The 24,583-nt window shown below is 40.0% G+C and overlaps 1 protein-coding gene across 7 annotated transcripts in view; it reads right to left on the reverse strand.

Moving 5' to 3' along the window:
- Positions 1–12,612: 12,612 nt before the first annotated feature.
- Positions 12,613–24,583, reverse strand: part of ALPK1 (alpha kinase 1) — a 121,520-nt gene continuing 109,549 nt past the window's right edge. For 5 of the 7 annotated variants that reach the window (XM_082837751.1, XM_082837753.1, XM_082837754.1 and 2 more), the window contains exons 11-15: positions 22,398–24,531; positions 19,617–19,770; positions 16,272–16,434; positions 14,811–14,997; positions 12,979–13,647 (exon numbers count right to left, since the gene is read on the reverse strand). In XM_082837751.1, the coding sequence (XP_082693877.1) occupies positions 13,448–13,647; positions 14,811–14,997; positions 16,272–16,434; positions 19,617–19,770; positions 22,398–24,531 (2,838 nt within the window). In that variant the 3' untranslated portion in view covers positions 12,979–13,447. Of the gene's footprint in view, positions 12,800–12,978; positions 13,648–14,810; positions 14,998–16,271; positions 16,435–19,616; positions 19,771–22,397; positions 24,532–24,583 lie in introns of those variants that run through there. The other 2 variants (XM_082837755.1, XM_082837756.1) reach the window with 2 other exon arrangements.

Raw genomic sequence — 24,583 nt, forward strand, 5'->3', positions numbered from 1 at the left:
AATGACATGATAATGATGAATAAGCATTAGTAAATAACTACATGAATGGAAACTATTACTGTTGCTGTTTTTGTTATTTGCATTTCCCACTTCTTCACACCCTGATTAGAACTGACTTCTCCAAAATATTTGCAAACGACGTGACCGACAGGGCTTAATTTCCAAAATATACAAACAGCTCATACAACTCAATAACAAAAAACCAAATAATCCAATCAAAAAATGGGCAGAAGACCTAAATAGACATTTCTCCAAAGAAGACATACAGATGGCCAATAGGCACATGAAAAGATGCTCAACATCACTAATTATTAGAGAAATGCAATCAAAACTCCAATGAAGGGGGTTTCCCTGGTGGCGCAGTGGTTGAGAGTCTGCCTGCCGATGCAGGGGACACGGGTTCGTGCCCCAGTCCGGGAGGATCCCACATGCCGTGGAGCGGCTGGGCCCATGAGCCATGGCCACTGAGCCTGCACGTCCGGAGCCTGTGTTCCGCAACGGGAGAGGCCACAACAGTGAGAGGCCCGCGTACCGCAAAAAAACCAAAAAAACCAAAAAACTCCAATGAAGTATCACACCAGTCAGAATGGCTAACATTAAAAAAAGTCTACAAATAACAAATGCTGGAGAGAGTATGGAGAAAAGGGAACCCTCCTACACTGTTGGTGGGAATGTAAATTGGTACAACCACTATGGAGAACAGTATGGAGGTTCCTTAAAAACCTAAAAATAGAATTACCATATGATCCAGCAATATCACTCCTGGGCATATATCCAGAGAAAACTCTAATTTGAAAAGATACATGCACCCCAATGTTCATAGCAACATTATTTACAATAGCCAAGACATGGAAGCAACCTAAATGTCCATTGACAGATGAATGGATAAAGAAGATGTGGTACATGTATACAACGGCATATTACTCAGCCATAAAAAAGAATGAAATAATGCCATTTGTAGCAACATGGATGGACCTAGAGGTTATCATACTAAGTGAAATAAGTCAGAAAGAGAAAGACAAATATCATATGATATCATTTATATGTGGAATCTAAAAAGAAGGTACAAATGAACTTATATACAAAATGGAAACAGACTCACAGACATAGAAAACAAACTTATGGTTACCAAAGGGGAAAGGGTGGGGGGAGGATAAATTAGGAGTTTGGGATTAACAGATACACACTACTATACATAAAATAGATAAACAACAAGGTCCTACTATACAGAACAGGGAACTATATTCAATAGCCTGTAATAAACCATAATGGAAAAGAATATGAAAAAGAATATATATATATATATATATATATATATATATATATATATATATATAATGGAATCACTTTGCTGTATACCAGAAACTAGCACAACATCATAAATCAACTATACTTCAATAAAAATTTTCAAAAAAAAGAAATGACTTCTTAAAAGCAAGACTATCCCCTGCATCTGGGGGGAGAGTCTGAGGTTACCTGCAGTTAAGTGGCCTTGGCCACTAAAGTTAGTGAAAGTGGGGCTGGGGAAATGAATTCAGCAGGACTGCAAAGGAGAAAGAGTTTAGATAATAATGATAACAAACTTCTATCACTTACTGAACACCAAAATGTGCCAGCCACTGAGCTAGGTCCTTCACATGCATTATCTCCATCCTCACAACATCACAAGGTGTGTCTTTTTACACCCATTTTACATATGGGAACGCTAAGGCTCTGAGAGGCTAGGTACCATTCTTCTAGTAAGTGGCAGAGCCAGGGCACATACCTGTGATTTCACCAGACTCTTCCCTTCAAGGAGGCCTAATGAGAGTGACTGCAGGTAGAACTAGAAGTGACGTCACCACCTGCTGATGTTTAAAAGTTATTTCCCAGAAGAGGAAAGACCAGAAAATCGGTGTAGCCCCACCCATCAGTTCAGTGCCAGAAGTTCTCGATTTTTAATTTTAATGTTTTTGGCTTTAGAGAGGTAGGGAGGGAGGAAGAGGAGAGGGTGCAGGAGATGAGGATGGGGGTCTATAAGAAGCAGTTTGGTAACATGGGAAGAAAAGTGAAGACAGGATGCTCTTTCCTCTCCAACCTCCCTGGCAAGCAACCAGCTGGCTCTATAATTTAACTGTTTACTGTAGCAAGGACAAAGAACATTCTGCTTAGTGAAGTCCTTCCCGACAACAGCTAAATACCAGGGGGAAAAAAACTGTGTGCACATCATATAATTAAAACATTTTCCTTGATTTATTCTCCTAAAAATGTGCATAGGAAGGAATATACAATCACCAAAATACAACATCACAATCTGAAATACATTACTGAAGGAGTGTTCTTAGCTGGGAAACTTTAGACAGTGTTTTCATCACTTTGGGATGATGGTCCAGTGGAGATGCTGCAGTTCTCTGCAGCCTTGTAATCTCGAAGCCACCCAGCATGCTCTCACAGTGGGAACAATGCCTCAGGAGCCCATGTGGTCCACGAGCACAGCGTCTCATTTATTATCCAAGTGGCCTATTCTAGAAACCATCTTTTGGGTGTGCCTTTTCATTTGTTTCTTCTGTCCCACATGCTGAGAGTGATGACAAGGGTCATTTCTAGTTAATGTTGTGGACAGTGCACTTAAAGTGACCTTTCCAACTGAGAAGCAGCTATTCAGTCTGGATTTTTAAACAGTTTTCTCCAAAAAAAAAAGTGGCTGTATTTCCTGAAAAGTCATACTTCTGAATTTAGACTTAGGTGCCTTTGGCTCTCTGAGTCTTAGTTCTTTTCACAAGAAACATGATGTTGTTAGCGTTTGAAAGAGAAAATAACTCTAGGGTTATTTTGCAGGGGCAAAAGGGAAGCGACTGTCAGCAGGGTGGAATATATATTTAGTCTTTCCAGGAGAAACACTACAATAAATACACAAATCACTTGGCAGGGTCTCTTCTCTCTTCTAGCAATTGCATGAGCTAGCTGTACTGAACTATAAAATGCTTCATGAAAACAATATTTTCTTGATGACTGGACTGATTTTTAAAATTGATAAAGTATTGACTTTTCTTTTTCAATTCACCTTTTTCAATTCACCTTTTTCAATTCACCATTTTAGCATTTGAGATACACTCTGGTTGGTAAATGTTCTGAGCAAGGCATTTTGGGCACATCTTCAAAAATCACCAAGGAACTAAAATAGTTGATGTATACCAAGTGACCAAAGCACTTAATTCATCTTGATCTGTCTTTTAATTTAATTTTTAAGTTACTGACAAAATCTGGCATCTCTTCACATCCAGGGCAATTTGGAGCTTTCTGTCTCCCAATCATCAGCTACTGTGTTAGCCACTGAACAACAACAATGTGTCACTGGCCTATGTAGAACGGATCTTAAACAAAAGGCTTCTTTTTGATTGTTTGCATTTTTCCCCTTCCCTCTGGTAACCAAGAGTGAAATGTAATAAAAGCTGATACTTAGCAATGCAGAGTTTTAGAGATGCCAAGTTTAATTAGCCTTTATATGTGATCATGTTGTCTCAAGATGCTTAGGAATAATTTTTTGTTTGTTGACTGTGTCCTTGCTCAGCTCAGACAGGGCAGGGGCCATGCTGCCGGGATGGAGTGAGGAGAGCAGGCAGGAGGGGATGAGCTCGGGTCTCTTTGCAGTAGTTGTCGATGTCACGCTGAATTGCAGAGCTCTCACTAACATCCAGCTCCATCTCACATCGTCTTCCTTGGTGCTCGTCTGAAAGACCTAGGACTTTGATATTTTAAATTGCCTTTGTCAGTACAATTTATGGCTTTGAGTCTTTGCACAAGGCATGTTTCAACGGCCCCAGGCTCCACTGCACTTAACCTTTATCTACACCCATTGAAGGACCTTGCTAACATGTCCATGGTAGGGCAAAGAGGCCAGCCACTCAGATGATGCCTGTGTGCTGGTCGGGCCTGGCCTGGCTCCTGCACTAACATGCCCCGGAGGCTGGGGAAGGATACAGCTGGCCAGAGGCTCCCGTCCCTCATATACCATCCTCTCCGATGCAGGTGGCTCAGTGACTGCTGTCCAGCCCAAGGGAACGCTGCACACGATCCAGGTGCTCAGCCCAGAGAGAATGTTCCCTATTGAAACCACGTTGGGAACACGGCCCTTCAAAGCCAGTCTCTGTGGGTCCTTCTGTTATTTGGAAAAGACCATGTCAAATGTCTAACAAAAGTGTTTAAATAGTCCCTCTCCTTTTTGGTGATTTGTGTAGGAAAAGAGGGTTAAATCTGGTGTCTGTCCTTGGCAGAGAAAACTTGCATATTCCAGCACTATCATTTATTCATATAGAACATGTATAGAATATATAGATGGATATAGATAAGCAATGTTTGAAAATTTAGTTAAAAGTAACAAAATAGGGCATTCTTTGATTTGAAACCCCATTGACTAGAAAAATGGTCTGTACTTTAAGGAAGAATTTGGCTTGGCAAAGTATGGGCAAAATGTACATAGTGAAGACATTTCTAACAACAGTGTTGCCTAAAATTCATGAGAACCTAAAAGAAAACAGAATTCCTTCTCTTTAACCTGTGTCATTTTCAGTGTATGGCTTAAATGGCAAAACACAAATTAAACTTGAATATCATTTTAAGTTAAAAAATTTAATTAGAGAGAAATGAATTTTTCTCATGTTAACTTTAATTAATGCACTTATTTAATCTTAAACAGTTTGATACTCACTTGGGTCTTCTTCCTTTTGAAAATTACTTTTGAAAACAAATGTAACAGTTACAGATTCAATTATTTAAAAATACTATTTTCTGTAATATGATAAATGTTTACCTCAGCTTGTTACACTAAAGGCTGTAATCCCAGCCTTCCATTGTGAACTCATTTCTGTATGAGATTCATTAAAAATTTTATTACTGTGTAGATCACACAATGGAATAACAGTGTTAATAACTAGTTACTGTAGCTGCAGGATTTGCAACCTACTCTCATGAAGCTAACTGCCCCAGGGCCAGCGGCTGCTCATTTATTTCACCATATTTAAATCAATTGCTAAGGCAGTCAGACAATAAATTGCGTGCCCATCTCTGGTAATAAAATTGGCATCTCAAACAGCAGAGGCTTGTACAAAGATTTAATAGCTCCTCCTTTCGTGATGGATTCTTCTTTGTACCATTTTTTCAGGGAAGGTGCCTAGATGTAAAGTAACATTCTTTTTCTGCCTTCTTGTTAGATTCTCTGATTTACCACCGTATAGTTGAGTCCAACTTTTTCAGTTTCTGTAAAGCTCCCCTTACTGCTTGAGGGGAATTCTTTTGTCTGGACAGCAGAACAAGATAACTGACTTAATCTTCCTAGTAACACGTGAGTCGCCATGTATCATTTTAATCTGCAAAACACTAGGGCTGAGTAGTGTCACATGCTGATTTTACTTTTCTATGAGAAAGTGACTCCCTGGTTCAATGATGGATTGCTTGTTCTCTTTAAACAACAGTCAAGATGGTGAATGCCCTGGGGTGATAGACAGAGTGTGCAATGGGAATGGGGGCCAATCTGATGGCCCGGTTCAAGTTCACCTGACAAAGCTGGAGCAGTCTGCAAGCAGCATTTGAGAAAGGATTATTCACACTGGCATTATAGTTTTGAATGCATTTTTCTCCTTGTGCAGCTGCAAAGCTCCCTCACACTGAAGGTTTATGCACCATAATAAAGAGATTTATTTTTTTTTTCTCTCACTCTCTCTTGCTTCTTACACTTTACACCTAGTTTCTACTGAACTGTTCAGGCAGAGGACATCTGTATAACCAAACTGCACAGAACAAGCATCATCCTCAAAACAATAGCAGTGCTGAAAGACAGTAACAAAAGCCTGACATTTTTGATGTTCGAAGGGACAGAAATTGTCTCCTTACGTTGAACTCAACTCCTCAAACTTAGCTTTTAAAATATTGTCATTTCACAACTCTACACACAAAAGATTATAATATAAATTAATTATTTAGTTCTATTTAGAAAAATGATAATGGAATTTTTCTAAAAATTACTTGAAAATTTCCTAATATCAATTTTGCTATGAGAAATTAAAGAATAGGGGGAAGAAGTTAGAAAAAAGTAAACACGATGAAGCAAAATAGTTTTCCTTATAAAAACAGAGGTGGGGCTGAGGGGAACTTTGCTGTTCTTTCCTTCCAACTTTCTCCATCCTTCTGTCCATCCACTTATCTACCCACAACCCACCTTATTGCAGAACGGTTTTCTGAAGGCTGGAGAGCTCAGACATTCTTTACTTCTATAATTAAGACATAAATTATCATTGCCTCTTGCCTTATTGTAGCAAGAGGTAGTTAGCTAATAAGCACTTACTGAGCATATAAAATACATAGAATTACCACTGATGTCTCATTCATTTACTCACTTACTTAAACAAAAATGAACTAATTACCAACTGTTAAGCATACACTATAAAATGCAAGTGTGGGATGGGGGATACAAAGGGGCCCAAGGCTCAGTTTAGGCTAGTGAGATAGACAGTCACCTTCGAGGGGGCCTCCGAGTGATCCCTGCCTCTTGCTGTTCATGCCCTTTTGATCTCCTCCCACACGGTACCAGGGTTGGTCTGTGCAACTAACAGAATATAAAAGTGATGGTATGTCACGTCTGAAGCTAGGTTATAAAAGATGTTGTGACTTCTGTCTCTCTTGACCTTAAGATTTTTTGCTCTGGTTGAGGCCAGCTGCCATATTGTCATATGGACAGGCCCACGTGGTGAAGAAGTAAGGTCTCTGACCAACAGTCATCAAGGAAGATGCCTCCTGCCAACAGTCACATGAGAAAGCTTGGAAGCAGAACCTTAAGTCCCAGTCAAGCTTTCAGATGACTGCAGTTCCACTGACATTTTGACAGCAACCTCAAGAGAGATTCTGAGTCAGCACTACACAGCAAAGCCAATCCCCAATCCCCAAGATCTGTAGTAACTTTGAGATGGTAGATAATTGTTATTCTCAGCCTCTAAAATTTGGGGGTAATTTGTCATGAAGCAATACATAAATAATACGACAGATAATTATAATTCACCTATAATGTAGATAATACGACACAAGGGTATATTAGCTTCCATGATAACTGTGCAGTGATCGTTGCATAGTTATTCGGGGAGTTCAAAGGAGGGGTAACTTACCTAGGTTGTGGGAAGGGAGGGAATGAGAATGAAGGGTATCAGGGAGGGTTTTCTGAAGGTGGTGTTGGTTGAAGTGATTCTTCAAGGATGAGAAGATATAGGGGGTAATTGTCCCTGTAGGTATAAGCATGAAAACACTCACCAAGTGACAAAGCATCTTTGTACCGGGGTAGAAGGAGGCGGGGTGGACTACAAACTGACACCATAAGCAGTTCGGTGTTCCTAGAGAGTATATTACAAGACTGGGAGTGGCAATGGGCTAAAGGAGAAAGCACTATATGATCGTCCATAATGTGGACTTTCTACTGAAAAAGAGAACCGTTTGAATTTCTTATTAAATACTATTTTTTGGTATAAGAAATACATGCTTATTGCAGAAAACTTGGAAAATATAGATAATAAAGAAGAAAATAAAATTCCCTACCACCAATACACTAGCCAGGGAAAAACACAATACACATTTCCATACATTGTCTATATATTATTTTTTCTATTTACATACATATACTGAGATTGTGATCAATACTATAAATGCTAGTTTATAGATTGCTTTTCTTTACTTTGAAGTTTGTATATCATTACATATTTCTGGAAATATACAATTTCAATGGATGAATAATATTTAGGCATATGGATAAATTATAATATATAACTATTTCCCTGCTCTTGAAAAATTATTTTTTTTAATTAAAAAAAATTTTTTTTTACTATTATAAGTAAAGTTATAACAGACATGCTTGTATATAAACATTTGTTCACATTTCTGATTATTTCCTCATCAGAGATTTGTAGAAGTACAATTACTGGGTCCAAGAATGAACATGATAGATTGTCAAAGTTCTTTCCGTAAAGGCTGTCATAGTTTACATTCCCTTCATCAGTTTTAAGAGAGTTTCTTCCAACCTTTCCAGAATTATTACCTTTTAACACATTTGCGATTTGATGACTGAAAATAGTATTTCCTTTTTTTGTGAATTCACTATTTACACTCTTTGTCTGTTTTTTCCTCCTTGTTTGTTAGTGTTTTATGGTAGGATTTAAAGCAAGTTAATGACATGATAAGGTTTGTATTTAAGAAAGATCACCAGTGTCTCGGAGGATAATGTGGGGCAAAACAGGAGTCATAGATCACACAGACCTCAATTAAGGTTCTGGTCATAGGGACAGAGAAAGAAATGAATTCAAGAAGAGCTAGAGAAGGACTCACAGAGAGTTTCCTCACATTATTACCTACATCCCTATTCACGCCCATGTGCATTGCACTCAGGGCTCTGCCTTCTCACCTGTTACCATGGGTAAACTATCCGTGCTTTGGTCTAAAGCCATTCCCTCCATTTGTATAATGATTCCATCCCTCTCACCTACTCAACGGCATTGCACCAACAATTCTTTATTCTGTTTCTCCTGTATCATCATTTCTTCAATCTCTTCAACTCTCCCATCAATATGCTGTAATTTCTCCCATTTACAAAAAAAGAATCTGTATCTCTCCTGATTCCACTTTCCCCACTACCTACCACACCATTCCTTTGTTCCCTATTACAGCAAAACACACAGAGGGTTCTATTTGCTCTTCCTCCAGTTCTTTTCCTCTCTTCTCTCTTAAACCCTTTTGTGTGGATACACTCTAAGGTAAACCCCAGAGAATCACACCCTTGTATAACTCCCTCCCCTTGAATGTGGGTGTAAGTTGTAAGTGGCTTCTATCCATCAGAATAGGCTCTTAATTAAGTTATGTTACATAAAACTCCCTCTTAACCTACTGGAAAGGAAAGAGATGCTCTCCTGCTGGTCTTGAAGAAGCTTAGCTGATGAGAGGCGCTGTGAAAGGGCCCCTTGGCAGGAAGCTGCAGGTGGCCACTGGGAGGTGAGTGTGGCCCTCTGCCAACAGCCTACAAAGAAATGTGGGCCTCAGCCCTGCAACTGTGAGGAGATGATTCTGCAACAACCCGGTGAGCTTGGCAGTGTATTCTCCCTTTGTTAAGCCTCCAGATGAGAACACAGTTGGCCAACACCTTGATCACAGCCCAGGGAGACACCGAGCAGAGGACCAGCTAAGCTGTGCCCAGCCTTCTGACCCATGGTGACTGTGACATGATAAATGAGTGTTGCTTTGAGCTGCTAAGTGTGTGGTAATTAATTGGGCAGCAAAAGAAAACTAACACACCTTTCCAGGCAAGTTTTCAACCCCAGTATGAAACTATACTGCCCATATCAAGGTCAGCAGGGAACTCCACATCGCTAACTTCAACAATGTAGTTCACAGCCCTCATCTTATCTATCAGCAGCATCTGACACAATGGATCATGCCCTCCTTGATTCATTTCCTTCACTTGATTGAGAGGATTTCCTCTCCTTCATTCTCTTTTTCTCCTTTTAGAACTCCAGCTAGTGATGTTAGTTAGACCTTCTCCTTCTTTCCTCCAAATCTCTTAGTCTCTCTTTTATATTTTCTATCCCTTTATCTTTCTGCTGCATTTTGGTTAATTTCTTCACATTTCCCTTCCATTTTAATAATGCTTACTTGAGCTATGCCTAGTCAGCTATTTAACCTTTCTATTAAATTATAAATATCAGTGACTGTATTTTTCACTTTTGAGAAAGTCTGTGGCTCTTTTTAAACCCAGCTGGTCTTTTCCTGTATTTATACAAAGCTTAAAAGTATTTCAGAAAATACTGGATATTTATTGTTACTTTTATACAAAATATAAGTGTATCATATTAAATAAATGAGTAACAACATTAAGGGGAATGAGAACCAACAGTTTCTGGGCAGCGATTGCCTCTTGTGGGGAGGAGGAGGTAGAGATCAGGACATTTAATTTCTTAAGCCAGATATATGGGTGTTGGTGTAAATAAATAACAATTTAAAGAGATTTTTAAAATGTAATTTTCTGCAAATTCCTCTCAGTAGCTCTATTTCTGCCTTTTGAAATACAGAGATATGTATTGTTTCAAAATCTTTATTCCTTTCAAATTCCTGACTTTGCTAGTCTCATCTAACTTAGCAGGTATTCTATCTTTTTCACTTCACAAAGAAAAATGTGTTCTGACATATGCTTTCTAATAACGTCTCTATTACCTTCAATTTCCAGTTTCTTCACCCATTATTACCCCTTTTTCTTTTACGTTAGTAGAGATATCAAGTATTTCTTTGTAATATGTTACCAACAAACCATATGTAACAAAGTGTGTAAACATCCCGACCTTTTTTTTTCCCGCTTTCATCTTCTACAACAAGGGTTGACAAAGTTTTTTGGTAAAGGGCCAGACAGTAAATATTTTTGACTTTGCAGGACAAATAGTCTCTGACACAATTGTTCCACTCTGCCACTGTAACACAAAATCAGCCAGAGACAATACATAACTGGGTGAGTGTGACTGTGCTGCAGTAAAACTTTACAAAAACAGATGGCGGCAGGATTTGACCCATGGGCCAGTTTGCTGATCCCTGTTCTACAACATCCAAAAGGTCACTCTGGGGCTTCCCTGGTGACGCAGTGGTTGAGAGCCCGCCTGCCGATGCAGGGAACACGGGTTCGTGCCCCGGTCCGGGAAGATCCCACATGCCGCGGAGCGGCTGGGCCCGTGAGCCATGGCCGCTGAGCGTGCGTGTCCGGAGCCTGTGCTCCGCAACGGGGGAGGCCACAACAGTGAGAGGCCCGTGTGAAAAAAAAAAAAAAAAAAGTCACTCTGTCAGTTAATGGCTTCTTTTTGCTGCTAGCAATCTCTTCTCACTGTCCTCAGTCTCTCACCCAATACATAATTCTATTTCTTCTTGATTTTTCTGCAGGATTTTACATTGTCGAACACTCATTATATTCATTTCTGATTAGTTTGTTTGATGTAAATCTTGGTTTTGATCATCTCTATCTATCCAGTCCTTTGGAGTTTTCTTGGTATTTTTTCCTTTATACGATCTTACATTTAAAGAACATTTTTGGAGATTTAAAAATATATACAAAAGCAGGGGCTTCCCTGGTGGCGCAGTGGTTGAGAGTCCGCCTGCCGATGCAGGGGACACGGGTTCGTGCCCCAGTCCGGGAAGATCCCACATGCCGCGGAGCGGCTGGGCCCGTGAGCCACAATTACTGAGCCTGCGCGTCTGGAGCCTGTGCTTCGCAACAAGAGAGGCCGCGACAGTGAGAGTACGGCACACCGTGATGAAGAGTGGCCCCCGCTTGCCACAACTAGAGCAAGCCCTCGCACAGAAACCAAGACCCAACACAGCCATAAATAAATTAATTAATTAAAAAATATATATATATACACAAAAGGGGAAAGACTAGTGTAATGAATTCTTATGTACCCTTCTCCTTGCTTCAAGACTATCAAGAAAAAGCCAAGGATCTTTCACTTTTTTTTGGCTTTAGTATTTTTAAAAGACGTCACTTCATTAATTTTATCTAACACTCAATACACATTACAAATCCCTAATTGTCCCCAAAATATTATTTTACTATTGATTTACTGTCCCACTTTAACTGATGATTGATTGAGGTGCAGAGTCACCTCATTATAACAAGAGACACTCCTATCACCAGGAAATTCCAAGGGATTTAGGAGCTCTGTGCCAGGGACCAGGGACAGAGACAATATATATATTTTCTGATTTTTCCAAATGGTGGATAGGGTTGGTATAGTGAGCTAATTTGCTTATCCCCTTTCTCAAATAGAAAACTTTAAGTGCTTCACTATTAATTATGATATTCCTTTAAAAAAAAAGTTAAAATACCCTTTATCTGATTCAGAACCTTTTCCTTTATGCCTAGTTTGCAAAGAGCTTTTTTTAACCATAAACTGATTTGTCTACATCTTCGAGATTATGATTTTCCTCCTTTATTTTGTTAATAAGATAAATTAAAAATTCTTCTTTAATAAACTTTTGTTTGTTTGGGTTTTTCAAGAAGCCAATGCCAAGAAGGGATTAGACATATAAGGTATTGGTTGGGAGAAATGACTGTAAAGGATCAATGGGGGAGACCATGATGGAGGTCTGGCACTGTGAAAGGAGAGGGCAGACAGAGGAGGACTGGGCAGGAAGAGTCTCAAAAGAGACCACAGCAGAGTGCTAAGAAGGTTCTGGTCAGGCTGATGGGAAGAGCTTGTGCATAGTCACCGTTAGAAGTATTTTGCGCCTGGCATCCTTGCTTTACTTAGTCACTGGCTGAGAGCCACTGGGGGAGCATGACTTCAATTGTGAACACAGTGGTAGATCGAGAGGGGTGCAAGCCGGGGGTGTCAGTCAACTATACTCCCCGTATCAGGAGATCTGAATGGTTCTCACCTGCTCCATCTGCAATTATGAAAAGACATGTGCAGTAAACTCAAAATGAGAAAGGAATAACTATTTAGAATTCAGAACCTGCACGTATGTAGGCCTGAGTCACATCACTAGGTAAGGCACTCAGATTTGCTGAGGTAATAGTTAAGGGAAATTTAGAATGAATAGTGGAGGAGGGAGAGAGTGTGTACCAGTTGCAGCCCCGAAGACTAACTGCAGTAAGGGAATAGCTCACCAATCTTTCTGTAAACTTCCGGTGAGCTCATGGAGGCGCTGATCCCCAAACCTGTGTGAAGCACCAGATCTGTGTGGTGCAAGGGCAGACTGTGGTGGCCATCAAAATGCACCATCTTCCCTCAGACCTCTCACAAGTGTAAATGCACTAGAAGAAAATGTGGGAGGATTAAAAATAACAAAACCCAGAGTAGGGAAGATCTACGGAAGACATATAACCTAGAAGCCATAAAATAAAAGACTGATGAATTCAAGTGTATAAAACAAATTCTGCATGGAAAAAAGGTTCATACAAAGTCAAAAGACAAACAAAAAAAAAAAGGAACGCATATCACAAAGGCCTGAATTCTTTAATATATATATAAAGAACTCCTAAATCAATAAGAAAAACACCAATAGTATCAGTCTTGATGGACAGTGACAAAAGCTCCAAAATTTCTGGCTTAAGCCAGAAAAGTTTATTTCTCATGTGTGTTTTCTGTCCATCGTGGGTCAGTGGGGCTCTTTCCTGTGATTTCCTCATTGCAGGACTTATGCTGATGAGCAGCTATCTCCTGGTGTACTCTTGGTAATTGCGCAGAGGGAAAGAGACTCTGCCCTGGTGTTGCCCTGGCAATTTAATATGGGCCTGAAAGTGATACTTATCAATGCCTCTCACAAATCATTGGCTGGAACCAGTCCCATGTTCCCACCTAAACCCAAGGAACCAGGCTGTGCCATAACTGGTGTCCCTGGAAGGAGGGGAGAGCCCGGCACTGGTGAGCAGCACTAAGTGGTCATTATCACTCTAGATAGTCTATGAATTATTTGGTTTCTCAATTGAAGGTCTTGTCAAAGAAAGGCGATGGCATATTTCATTACATTCCACATGCTGGTTATTAAAGAAGTAAAAAATTCCTCTCTTTCCAAAATTGGTAGTGACATCTTTCTGATCAACAGAGTGAATCTGGGGATCTGTGAGGTAGATAAGCCCTTTTCCATTACCAGTCACCCAACCTAAAAGAGAAATACATATGTCTGAGAATTAAATCCTCTATAAATGTCAGTAAAGTGTTTCTGAAAAAAAAAAAGTATAATATATACAAGACACTTTAAAAACCTGGTCATCCTCTGGTTTATGACAAATAAATTTCTGTTAAGGGACTTGGCGTTGCATATTCCAATTATTGCTTTAAGAAGAATAATTAAATATTGGGTAATTAAATTTGTCAAATATGACATACCAGACCCAGGAATTAGAGAGCAATAACATGCACTTAGTATAATTATTAAATCACAATATTTTCATGATTCAGAAGTTTCTTTAATGCTTCACTCATTAGTTCATACATTCCTCTGTTCATTAACAAATACTTATTGAGTGTACACACTGTATAAAACACTGTTTTGGGTGCTGGAGATACAGCAGTGAACAAGTTAGTAAAAAATCTCTGTACTCATTTGTGTAACATTCTTGTGAAGGGGGCCAGATTAATAAATAATATAAGTAAGTAAAATATGTAATATAACAGAGTGATGATAAATGCTATGGAAGGGGGATAGAAAAGATCTTGGAGGATGGTCATAGAATCTTTACTAGAAATAATTATAATAAAACTCATTTATCATTTAAATGAAGATAGAATAATGGCCAATAATTCTGATAAATAAAATACCAAACTGAAACAAAATTTAAATGTTAATGCAGATTTTAAAGGAAGTTAGATTCAAGTACACACAGCTTTCTGTTCCATAATGATTCCAGTTATGAAACCCAGTATCACACCTGTAATAAAGGTAAAGAGCTAGAGGAAAGAAAGTGTGGAAAGACTGTGACACATTACAATATGCAGTCATAAGAAACCTACATCACTCAAATCCACTTGAGTGAAATTTTAAAAAAAGCTGTTACAGATTTGCTCTAGAATGAAGCCCAAGAGAATGTGAGCCAGATCTTCTCACTGATTATTTGACACCTTAGACACTTGTAGAAAGCTTTAAACATTTTTTCTAGGCATCATTTGCTACATACAGCAAAACTGATTAATTTAATTCCAAATAGTAGCCTATGCACTGAACAATCTATTTATTAAATAATGATTAGTAGAACTAGTTACAAAACCTCACATTTACATATAAATAATACTAAAAATAAAAAAATAATTCCCAGTTTCACATACCTTGTAAATCGACCACAACATCTCTATGATTGGAAAACTCATAAGAAAAGTGGCCGTAAGCCAAGCCATATTCTGTGGCTTTGTATTCTGTTTTCACCACTTTCGTGTTATTTGACAATTTTACAAATTCTCCCAGTATGTAAGGTTCCACACTGACACATCCTTTTATTGTCTTGCCCTCTAAAATCTGAAAAGTAGAAATGGGAGACAGTATAACAATGGTGAAGGCCGTGGTCTTTGAGGACAGAAGATCTCAATTTGAACCCAGGCTTTGCCACTCAGGAGCACTATTACTTCTCTAGATTTTGGTTTCCTTATTTGTAAAGTGGGTGTAATAATAGCTATAGGACCATTAAAAGGATTATATGAGACCATGCATGTAAAGTGCTTAACATGTATGTGGCATATAATAGAACCTAAAATTTTTATTATTCTTTTATTAAAAAGTACAAATAAAAATTAGTCCATGAAGTGACCTATGCTAGGGGGCTGGCTTGCCAGGGCATGTAGCTAGATCATGCACTGTGACTCTGGGTTGGAATATCAGCTCAAGCATTTTTGTGCAATGTGATCTATTTTGTAGACTGTAGAACTATTTTGTTTCAAAGGTTAGAGTTAATGTTTGTTTGTTAAATGCCCAGCATAGTGCTTCACATAAAGAAATTGTAAAATAGATAATAGCTATTATTAAATAAGTAATAAAATATGGGTCTAAAAATATCTCTGGCCAAAGTAAAAAAAAAAATTCTTTAGGGTGTAAATATGCTAAGACCCAGCACCTGTGGGGAAGCAGGGTATTTTTAATCCAAAGAAGAGAAATGTCAGTGGGGATGGGTGCCTTTGCATATTTAAACAGATATCATAGTGAAGAGGGATTGGTCTCAACGGTCCCAGAGGGAAGAGCTACAATCCAGGTAGAAATTAGAAGATGACCGATCTGGGCCAATTTCCTAACAACTGGAATTATTTAAAGTAAAAAAAACGATAATTATTTTTTTCTTACTGAAGGTGTTTAAGCTATGGCTTAGTTATCACTTGATTGCAAGGGGTGGGGGTCAATGAGTATGAAACAGGATTTATGCATCATGTTGAGGGAATAATTTGTATTAGATATGATCTTTAGGGTCCCTTCTCTCTCTCTAAAAGTACAAAGACAACACAAAGGAAAAGTATACTAAAAATGCTAACTCGACCATGACGGACCAGGTACCAGGATCAACAGATCTTCAAATGTGACTTGAAGGATCCAAATGATGCATCAGGGTACAGAGGGTCATATTTCTTACATATCTTACAAGTAGTTGAAGCAGATGAAGTAGATGAAGGAAGCTGGTAACTGAGTTTATTGAATTTTACCAGAATGATGGTGGAGGTAGATGAATGGTAGGTTGGCAATAGAAATCTAACCTAATATATATTTACAGTCCTGCTTAATCAAACTCTTGATTTCTTTAATCTTACCAGTAATACTGAGGATGGTATGTAGAATATCTGTGTATGAATATTTTGTTCATAAAGTCTCTTGTTAAATTCTGTCACATAGTGCTGTGCAGTCATCTGCCTCTCCACATCGATGAAGTGGTGCCAGAGCCCCTTCTGCTCCTTATATTCTTTCCCAACATATCTGTGAATGGAAAAAACCAAATGAAGAAATGCAAAGTGATCCTACTATACAGTAAGAAAGAAGAGGTCAAGAGAGATATGCAAAAAAGCTTGAAAGATGTTACTCTTTCTCCGCCTTAGATTGTTAATGTTATCTTATCTCATGACTCAAATAATTTTGTAAGAGCCACCTGAACAGTGAAACATGATTCATACTAGCTGACTGATGGTTAAGTCTATGTGTCAACCTGATTTGTCCATAGGGTGCCCAAGTATTTGGTCAAACATTATTCTGGGTGTTTCTGTGAGGGTGTTTTTGGATGAGTTTAACATTTAAATCAATAGACTGAGTAAAGTAGGTTGCCCTCCCTAATGTGCGTGGGCCTCATCCAGTTGAAGGGACAAATGGAACAAAAGGCTGACCTTCTTTCAAGTAACAGAGAATTCTTGCCTGACTGCTTCTGAGCTGGGATACTGATTTTTTCCTGCTTTGGGACTTGAACTGAAACATCATCTCCTCTTGGGTCTCAAGCCTGCTGGCCTTTGGACTGGAACTACATATCATCAGCTCTCCTGGATCTCCAGCTTGCCAATTATAGATGCTGAGACTTGCTAGCCTCCATAATTATGGGAGTCAATTCCTAAAAATAAATCTTTATGTGTATATATATATATATGTATATATATACACACACACACACATATACATTACTGGTTTTGTGTTTCTGGAGAATCCTAATACAATGACCCCAGATGATACTGATTTTAAAGAGAAAGTGTCCACTTAGTGTAGCAGTTCACCAGACTTCTTTGGTAAGTCAAGGGAGCCAGCATGGCTACTGGAAAGTGCATGGACTCTGGAAGCAGATCTTTCACTCCCTGCAGCATGACCTTATATTAGGTCAACTAATCAATCTGAAGGTTTCCTCTACCCTTTCCTTTTATAATTACTTCATCTGTACAAATACTTGTTTTCCATCATCACCTATTATGTGCACAACACTTTTTATCCTACTTGGGATTCATTGTGATTCCTGTATTTGAAGATTAGTATATTTTGGCAGTTCTGGAAAATTGTCAGAAATCATCTATTAAAGTAGTAATTCTTTTCTATTTGCTCTGTTATCTTTTTCTGGTCAGATGTATGTTAGACCCTTTCACTACATCTTCCCTGTCTCTTCTTCTCTCTTTTATTTCCCATCTCAGATCCTCCTATCATGTATCCTGGTATATTAGTTGCTTAGGACTGCTGTAACAAAGTGCCACAATGTGGGTGGCTTAAACAACAGAAACTGATTTTTCTCACAGTTCTAGGGTCTGTAAGTCTAAGATCAAGGTGTCAACAGAGCCATGCTCCCTCTGAAGGCATTAGGGAAGGATCTTTTCCAGGCCTCTCTCCTGGCTTCTGATAGTTCCTGCTTGGTGGCAGTGTGACTACAATTTTCACATCATTCTCCCTGTGTGTGTCTATCTCCAAATTTCCTCTTTTTATAAGGATACCAGTCATAGTGGATGATGGGCCTATCCTACTCCAGTATCAACTCATCTTAACTAATTATATCTGCAATGACTCCATTTCCAAATAAGATCACAGTCTGAGGTACCTGGCGTTATAAGGTCAACTTGAATCTGGGGTTGGAGGGACACAATTATACCCGTAACACCTGGCTTCACCACTTTGACGTGTGAATTGGTGCAGGTTAACATCTCTGTGTCTCAGTTCCCTCATCTGTAAGATGGGGATACTAATACAGTAGTAACTACCTCATAGGGTTTTTTGAAGATTAATTAAATTAGTATATCAATGACTTAAAACAGGGCTTGGGAAGTAGTAAGAAATGTACATGTTTACTATTATTAGTATTATCATCAACAACCTTTTCAAGAAATGTATTTCTACTATTTAAGAGTCACCCAATTTCTCTCTTTTTTTCTCTTCCTATTTATTTCTTACATTTTTTGGATTTGGCTAAAGATCAAGGTCTACATTAAAAGTCTTGCCTATAGGTCCTTTAAAATACACACATGGTATAAAATTAGGCCTTAAACCCAATGAGTACCACCTGTGATCACTAATTTTCAGGTGAGATTTTGCTTAAAGTTGTCCTCAAGAACTAAGGCCAAACAAAAAACTTTCCAGGTTATTTGCCTCAGTGGGGGTGGCATTTCTTTAAAAAACCTATTTTTGAGCATGTAGCCATTCCTGTGTCCCTGCTTTATATCGGTGGTCTCTATGGATGGACCTAGAGACTGTCATACGGAATAAAGGAAGTCAGAAAGAGAAAGACAAATATCGTATATTAATGCATATATGTGGAATCTGAAAATATTGGTATAGACGATCTTATTTACAAAGCAGAAATAGAGACACAGATGCAGAGAACAAACAAATGGATAGCAAGGGGGGGCGGTGGGATGAATTGGGAGATTGGGATTGACATATATACACTATTGATACTATGTATAAAATAGACAACTAATAAGAACCTACTGTACAGCATAGAGAACTCTACTCAGTGCCCCGTAGTGACCTAAATGAGAAGGAAATCCAAAAAAGAGGGGATATATGTATACGTAGAGCTGATTCACTTTGCTGTACAGTAGAAACTAACACAACATTGTAAAGGAACTATACTCCAACTGGGGAAATATATATATATATATATCCGTGGCCTCTAAACTCATCCCCTTCCATGTGTAACTTCTGTCACTAGCTGCTCTCTCATCCCTCCCCTGCCCAAAACTTCTATGGAGGGTGTCTTAAGGATTCAGTATTCACTTATATCCCTGGGTATGCTTCAACCCTGGCCTTAGAGGATTTTTCTGCCTTGTTTTGCAGACTCGTCCATTTACTTAGAAATATGGCTTGCATAGTTTAGCCTTTCTTGCCACCATTTTTAGTGACAGTGTTTAAGACTCTGTGGCCTGTCATATAGCCAGGAACACTATTTTTCTTATCTGTACAATGGGGTTTAATGTTCCCCAATGGGTTTGAAATCATGTATATAAAACATCCAGCCCAATGGCTGACATAATGTGGGTCCTCCATATATGATAATGAGGAGGAGGAAAAAGGAGCTGAATTCTGAAAACATACATTTTAGCCATTTTTTCAGCCCTTTCAAAGTCTCATAAACAATTACTTAACAGAAGGGAAAAATTGGCCCTTTTTACATTAGTGATATAGGTGCTTTTAAGCAATACCTCCCCAGAGTTTCTTCTTGATGAAGATGATGTACCCAAAATGCATTCCTTTGTCTGCCTTTCTTCTTCACATTCAGGTAGTCCCCCAAATACACAACAGTTTCCTGGGCTGTCCACAGTTCAGATTTCTTGGAATATTTTAACAAAAGAGCATCTTGAAAAAAAGATAAGATGAATATTGATCTTATTTTTCAAAAAGATCTTACAATTCATGGATAAAATTGAAGTAACACAGGTCCCAGTCCAGCTCATTTGAAATATTCAACTTTTTAATATATTTTCTCAAGCTTTATCCTCTTCTATGACTATTACTAAAAAGTTAGTGAAGTACGATAAAAAGGTAAAGCTTGAGAAATTACAGTGAAGAATAGCCTTTGGTTCACAAAATCTCTTGTTTGTTATGGAAACGTATTAAGGTCAGAGCTTCTGTATGAAAGTAATGGAAAATAAAAGGGCTTTTTTTTTTTTTTTTGCGGTACGCAGGCCTCTCACTGTTGTGGCCTCTCCCGTTGCGGAGCACAGGCTCCAGATGCGCAGGCCCAGCGGCCATGGCTCACGGGCCCAGCCGCTCCGTGGCATGTGGGATCCTCCCAGACCAGGGCACGAACCCGTGTCCCCTGCATTGGCAGGTGGACCCTCAAACACTGCGCCACCAGGGAAGCCCAAAAGGGCTTTTTAAACAGCAAAACCCCAGAGACCATCTTGGACCAAGTGATATGTGTGTGCATCTTCTTCTAATTATCTGGGGACCTCAAATAATAGAGGCTGCTACCTATGCCAGATCACGCAGATAGAAATAAACTGAATAATTCTACCCCAAAGGTTCCTGGCAACACCAGGAATCCTAGATTGCATATGAAAGTGCACCCTAGTTTTCTCTTACATATTTTGTTTACGTTGGGCAAGTCCAGGAACTACTGAGAAAATATAGCCACTGTACAAAGACGCAAACTCAATTGAAAAAGGAAAAGATAAGAGGAAAAAGTAAGGGTTGTTTCCACCTTAAAGAAAGGAAGACCAATGCTAGCAAGAAAACATCTCTTTAAGGGGGAAGACCAACATGAACCCTAAGGAAGAAATGCAACATTTTGGATCCAAGTTAAAGTGAAGTGAACAAAGACTTCCAGTGTCTAGGTTGTGATAAAGGGTAAATGAACAGGAGACTCGGGAGAGAAAATACTTAAAGTGAGATAAACCCACAAGTCTGGGATCAGTAAGGGAGATGATGGGGTTGGGGGAGATGGTGATGGCGGTTGGGTGACTCAATCAGAGAAGCTGGGGAAGGAAATGGAAGGTGAGCTGCTTGCACACACACATAGAAAGGGCAGTGAACTGAGGGAAGAAGCAAGGAGAGAATGCATAACTTGTTCAGTTTTTTCAACTTTGGGCCTTGCTTCCTCCAATGTGTTTTTTCACCTATAAATTGGCACACAGACAAAACAATAAGGCAGCTACCTAACTCTCAGAAATGTGATTTTGAAACTGCAGAATCTCACAGTAAGCAGGGAAACCCTATTATTAGAAAATTTTGCTTCTTTTGGCAACAACCTGATCTGCCTTTTAGTCTGACTTCAAGGTGGCAGGCAAAACACTGAAATATTTTGAAACAGAAGTTCTTTACATTGGCTTTACACAAAGTCACTGGGGAGCTCTTAAAAAATAAGGATGCCTGGATCACATCACAGACCCATTAGACTGGAATCTCTGGGGTGAGGCACTGGAAGTTTAAAAAAGCTAAAAAGCCTCTTGGGAGATTCTCAGGACTTCCCTGGTGGCGCAGTGGTTAAGAATCCGGCTGCCAATGCAGGGGACACGGGTTCGAGCCATGGTCTGGGAAGATCCCACATGCTGCAGAGCAACTAAGCCCGCGACAACTACTGAAGTCCGCACCTCTACAGCCCATGCTCCACAACAAGAGAAGCCACCACAATGAGAAGCCTGTGCACTGCAACGAAGAGTAGCCCTCGCTCGCCGCAACTAGAGAAAGCCCGCATGCAGCAATGAAGACCCAAAGCAGCCTTAAAAAAAAAAAGCCTTTTGGGAGGAGATTCTCATGCGATACCAGTGTTGAGAACTACTACTTTAATATCCAGTGCTCACAATCTACGTAGTTTGTTTCCTCTGAAATTCATTTTACAATATATATTTTTTTCTCATTCAAATAATTCTTCAGTACCTTGGAGGGCATTACAATGTGATCCTCTGGGCTAAGAGAAGAACCTTCTTTTGTCTTTGTCCCAGCTTCTCCACCACTTCTAAGCTGTTGTGGACATGCTGATGGCTGGGTGGCCCCAGCCAAGGCTTCCTGCTAGGGGAAGAGACCTTGCGCTGTTCCTTAAGCAGGAAGCAGTTGCTAATTGTACCTGATCAATCCATTGACTGGCAAGAAACCACTTAGGACAGGTGTGAAAATCTCTGCCCACTAGAAGGATGATGTGTAACTAGGTCAAACCCCATCTCCTTAGGATTTGAATGGGAAAAATAGGGAAAAATCAGCTGGTTGGTAATGAGAATCAGTGGAGGAGACAAATGCTGAGTGTATATGGCATCCAGAGCTGTTTAAGCCCTGACTGATGACTGCTCCTGAGTCCTGTAAGATTCTCCCTTACTGCCTTGTGTGTCTTTATAGCATGGAAGAAGGTCCCTGAACTACACATTTCTCTATATATTCACAAAGCATAACTGGGGTCGATATCTTTCATGAGCTTTAAGTGATCTACATAATAAGAGCTTCAGAGGGCCCCGAACATGCAGAGATGCTTCCTGAAAGGCTGTACTTACTATGTGCTCCATGGAGTTGCCTGGACTTAAAAACTCCTGTATTCTCCAGTCTCTGGAACAGCCAATCATGCCTCACCCCTGCCAAGAGTTTTTCAAAGTCATCAGGCTGCAGGGTGCGAGCCTGAAGGATCTTTTGTGTTGTCATTCCTGGCAATGAAACAAAAGAACTTCCACTGGAATTCAGAAAGGACCATGGGTTTTCTCCCTCAGAAGAACCACTGGAAATTGCAGGTGATTCCAACCACCATGCCAAGGACGAGCTGGAGCTCTGGCTGCAGTTTAGCAGGTTTCCAGGTTCATTTGCTTCCTCTGTGGTAGTGCAGTCCTCGCTGAGGACAGGGATGGAAGTGTTACCACTTACAGAGGAATTGGAGATCTGAGCTCCCTGACCACGCAGCTGCCTCAGAGCACATGGTCTGTGAGAGCCATGTGTGCTTGTGGCGTGAACATCTGTGCTGTCCAGCAGTTGGCTCTCCTCATCCACCGTGGAGGCATCAGGGTCAATGCCCTGCTCTTTGACTGAGCCACCACTTTTCCCTGAGTCAGGATTTTGAACAAGCCAATGAGGAGTGAAAGTGCTACATGCTATCATGGAACTTTTGCCCAGAGGCTCGTCCACAACTATGTGGAAGTCTACGGGCCTATCTTCTGCTCTCTCTGCTGTTTCTTCTTCTGCGTCAACCCAGTAGGGGCTATCTTTAAATGTGGGACCTGTGTCTCCTTTGATTTCTTCTCTCTTCTCTTCTTCATGACTGTCTTTGGCATCACAGTTGATTTCTGGAAACTTATCAATTATTTCAAAGGTTTCTTCTTCTTGGATCGAAGGATATGCGGCCATGTTCTTGGGCCAACCAGAATCAGAAGACCAAGAAGCAGAACCAAATGAGGGTCTGGAATGAGCAGAAGTATCTCTGGACCCCACATTTCCGGCTTCCCACATACCTTCTGGAGCTCCTTTTAACAACCCTGCACCTGAGGCCAACAAAGTGCCTGTTGTGTTATGAGGAGGAAAAGTTGTCAAGGGCATGGGCTTGTGTAGTTGACTTTGAGAAGACTCTAAACTGTCATCCCTGGACACCTGGAGAGAGAGCCCATGAAGCTCTGAAGACAGTGGATGTACAGCTCTGCTCTCCCCATCGATCTCCAGTTCTTCTGCCAGGGCAGTGGAACACTGAGTGTCCACATGATGCTCTTCCTTGCTAGGCTCTCTTCTGGCTGACATATCACCAACATGGTAATTCACTTCCTCCCAGCTTGTAGAAGAACTACACCCTGATAACTTGCTCCAAGAACTGGAGCTCTGGCTGTCGCTCAGAGACTTGTTCAAAACAGCTCCCCCACCACTGCTATGGTCTGTTGACTCAGCCTCAGTCTCCACATCTTCATCCACGGAGACTTGAAATGCATCAGAACTGGCCAAGTTTCTCCTTCCTACCCTGCTGAGTTTCTCCCAACCATTCCTAGCCATTTGGGAGGAAGATATTACCATGCCTTTTTCAAAACGTGGTTTGTCCTCAGTAGTACTCACAGTATCTATGTTTTTTGTTTCTGTTTTTAGATCAGTGATACAGACTCCTGTTTTTGTACCTTCCTGTTTATTTTTGTTGTTTCCACAAGTGCTTTCAAATATTTCGCACACTGAAGTGTGGTGCTGTGAATAGGTTTCAATAATTTTTTGGAAATCCACTTGCCCATGCAAGATGGGTTTCTCCAACCCACACTTGAAACTCTCTGGAACATAAGACTTGTCATCTAAATTTGAGAAGCTTTGAACTTGTAACTGTTCCTTCACCCTGGTGATAACAGACATGACTTCCTGAGAGACAGCTTCTCTCTCCTGACTTCTGGAGGAAGTACTGAAAGTATACAGCTTTCCCATAGCTTCACTACAGAGCTGACTTGCTGTGTGGACCGTCTCCATCTCCCCATAGAGCCTCTGGTGCACCGTGGTAAGACCGAAAGCAGCTTTGAGAAAACTATGGAGCTCCTGTTTTCCAGTAACTGGTTCATCACATTTCTTGGTAAGGAGGCCAATTTCAAAGGCCTCTTTGGCTTCACACAGATATGAATTTTTCATTCCTGGAGGACAGTCATTAGAACTACTATATGACAACAGGCATGTGCCACGTATATTCTGAGGAAAATACCAAATACAAAATCAGACACTGAATTGGAAACTGGAGGTG

The sequence above is a fragment of the Leucopleurus acutus genome (assembly GCF_964270905.1).
Source record: "Leucopleurus acutus genome assembly, chromosome: 4".
NCBI lineage: Eukaryota > Metazoa > Chordata > Mammalia > Artiodactyla > Delphinidae > Leucopleurus > Leucopleurus acutus.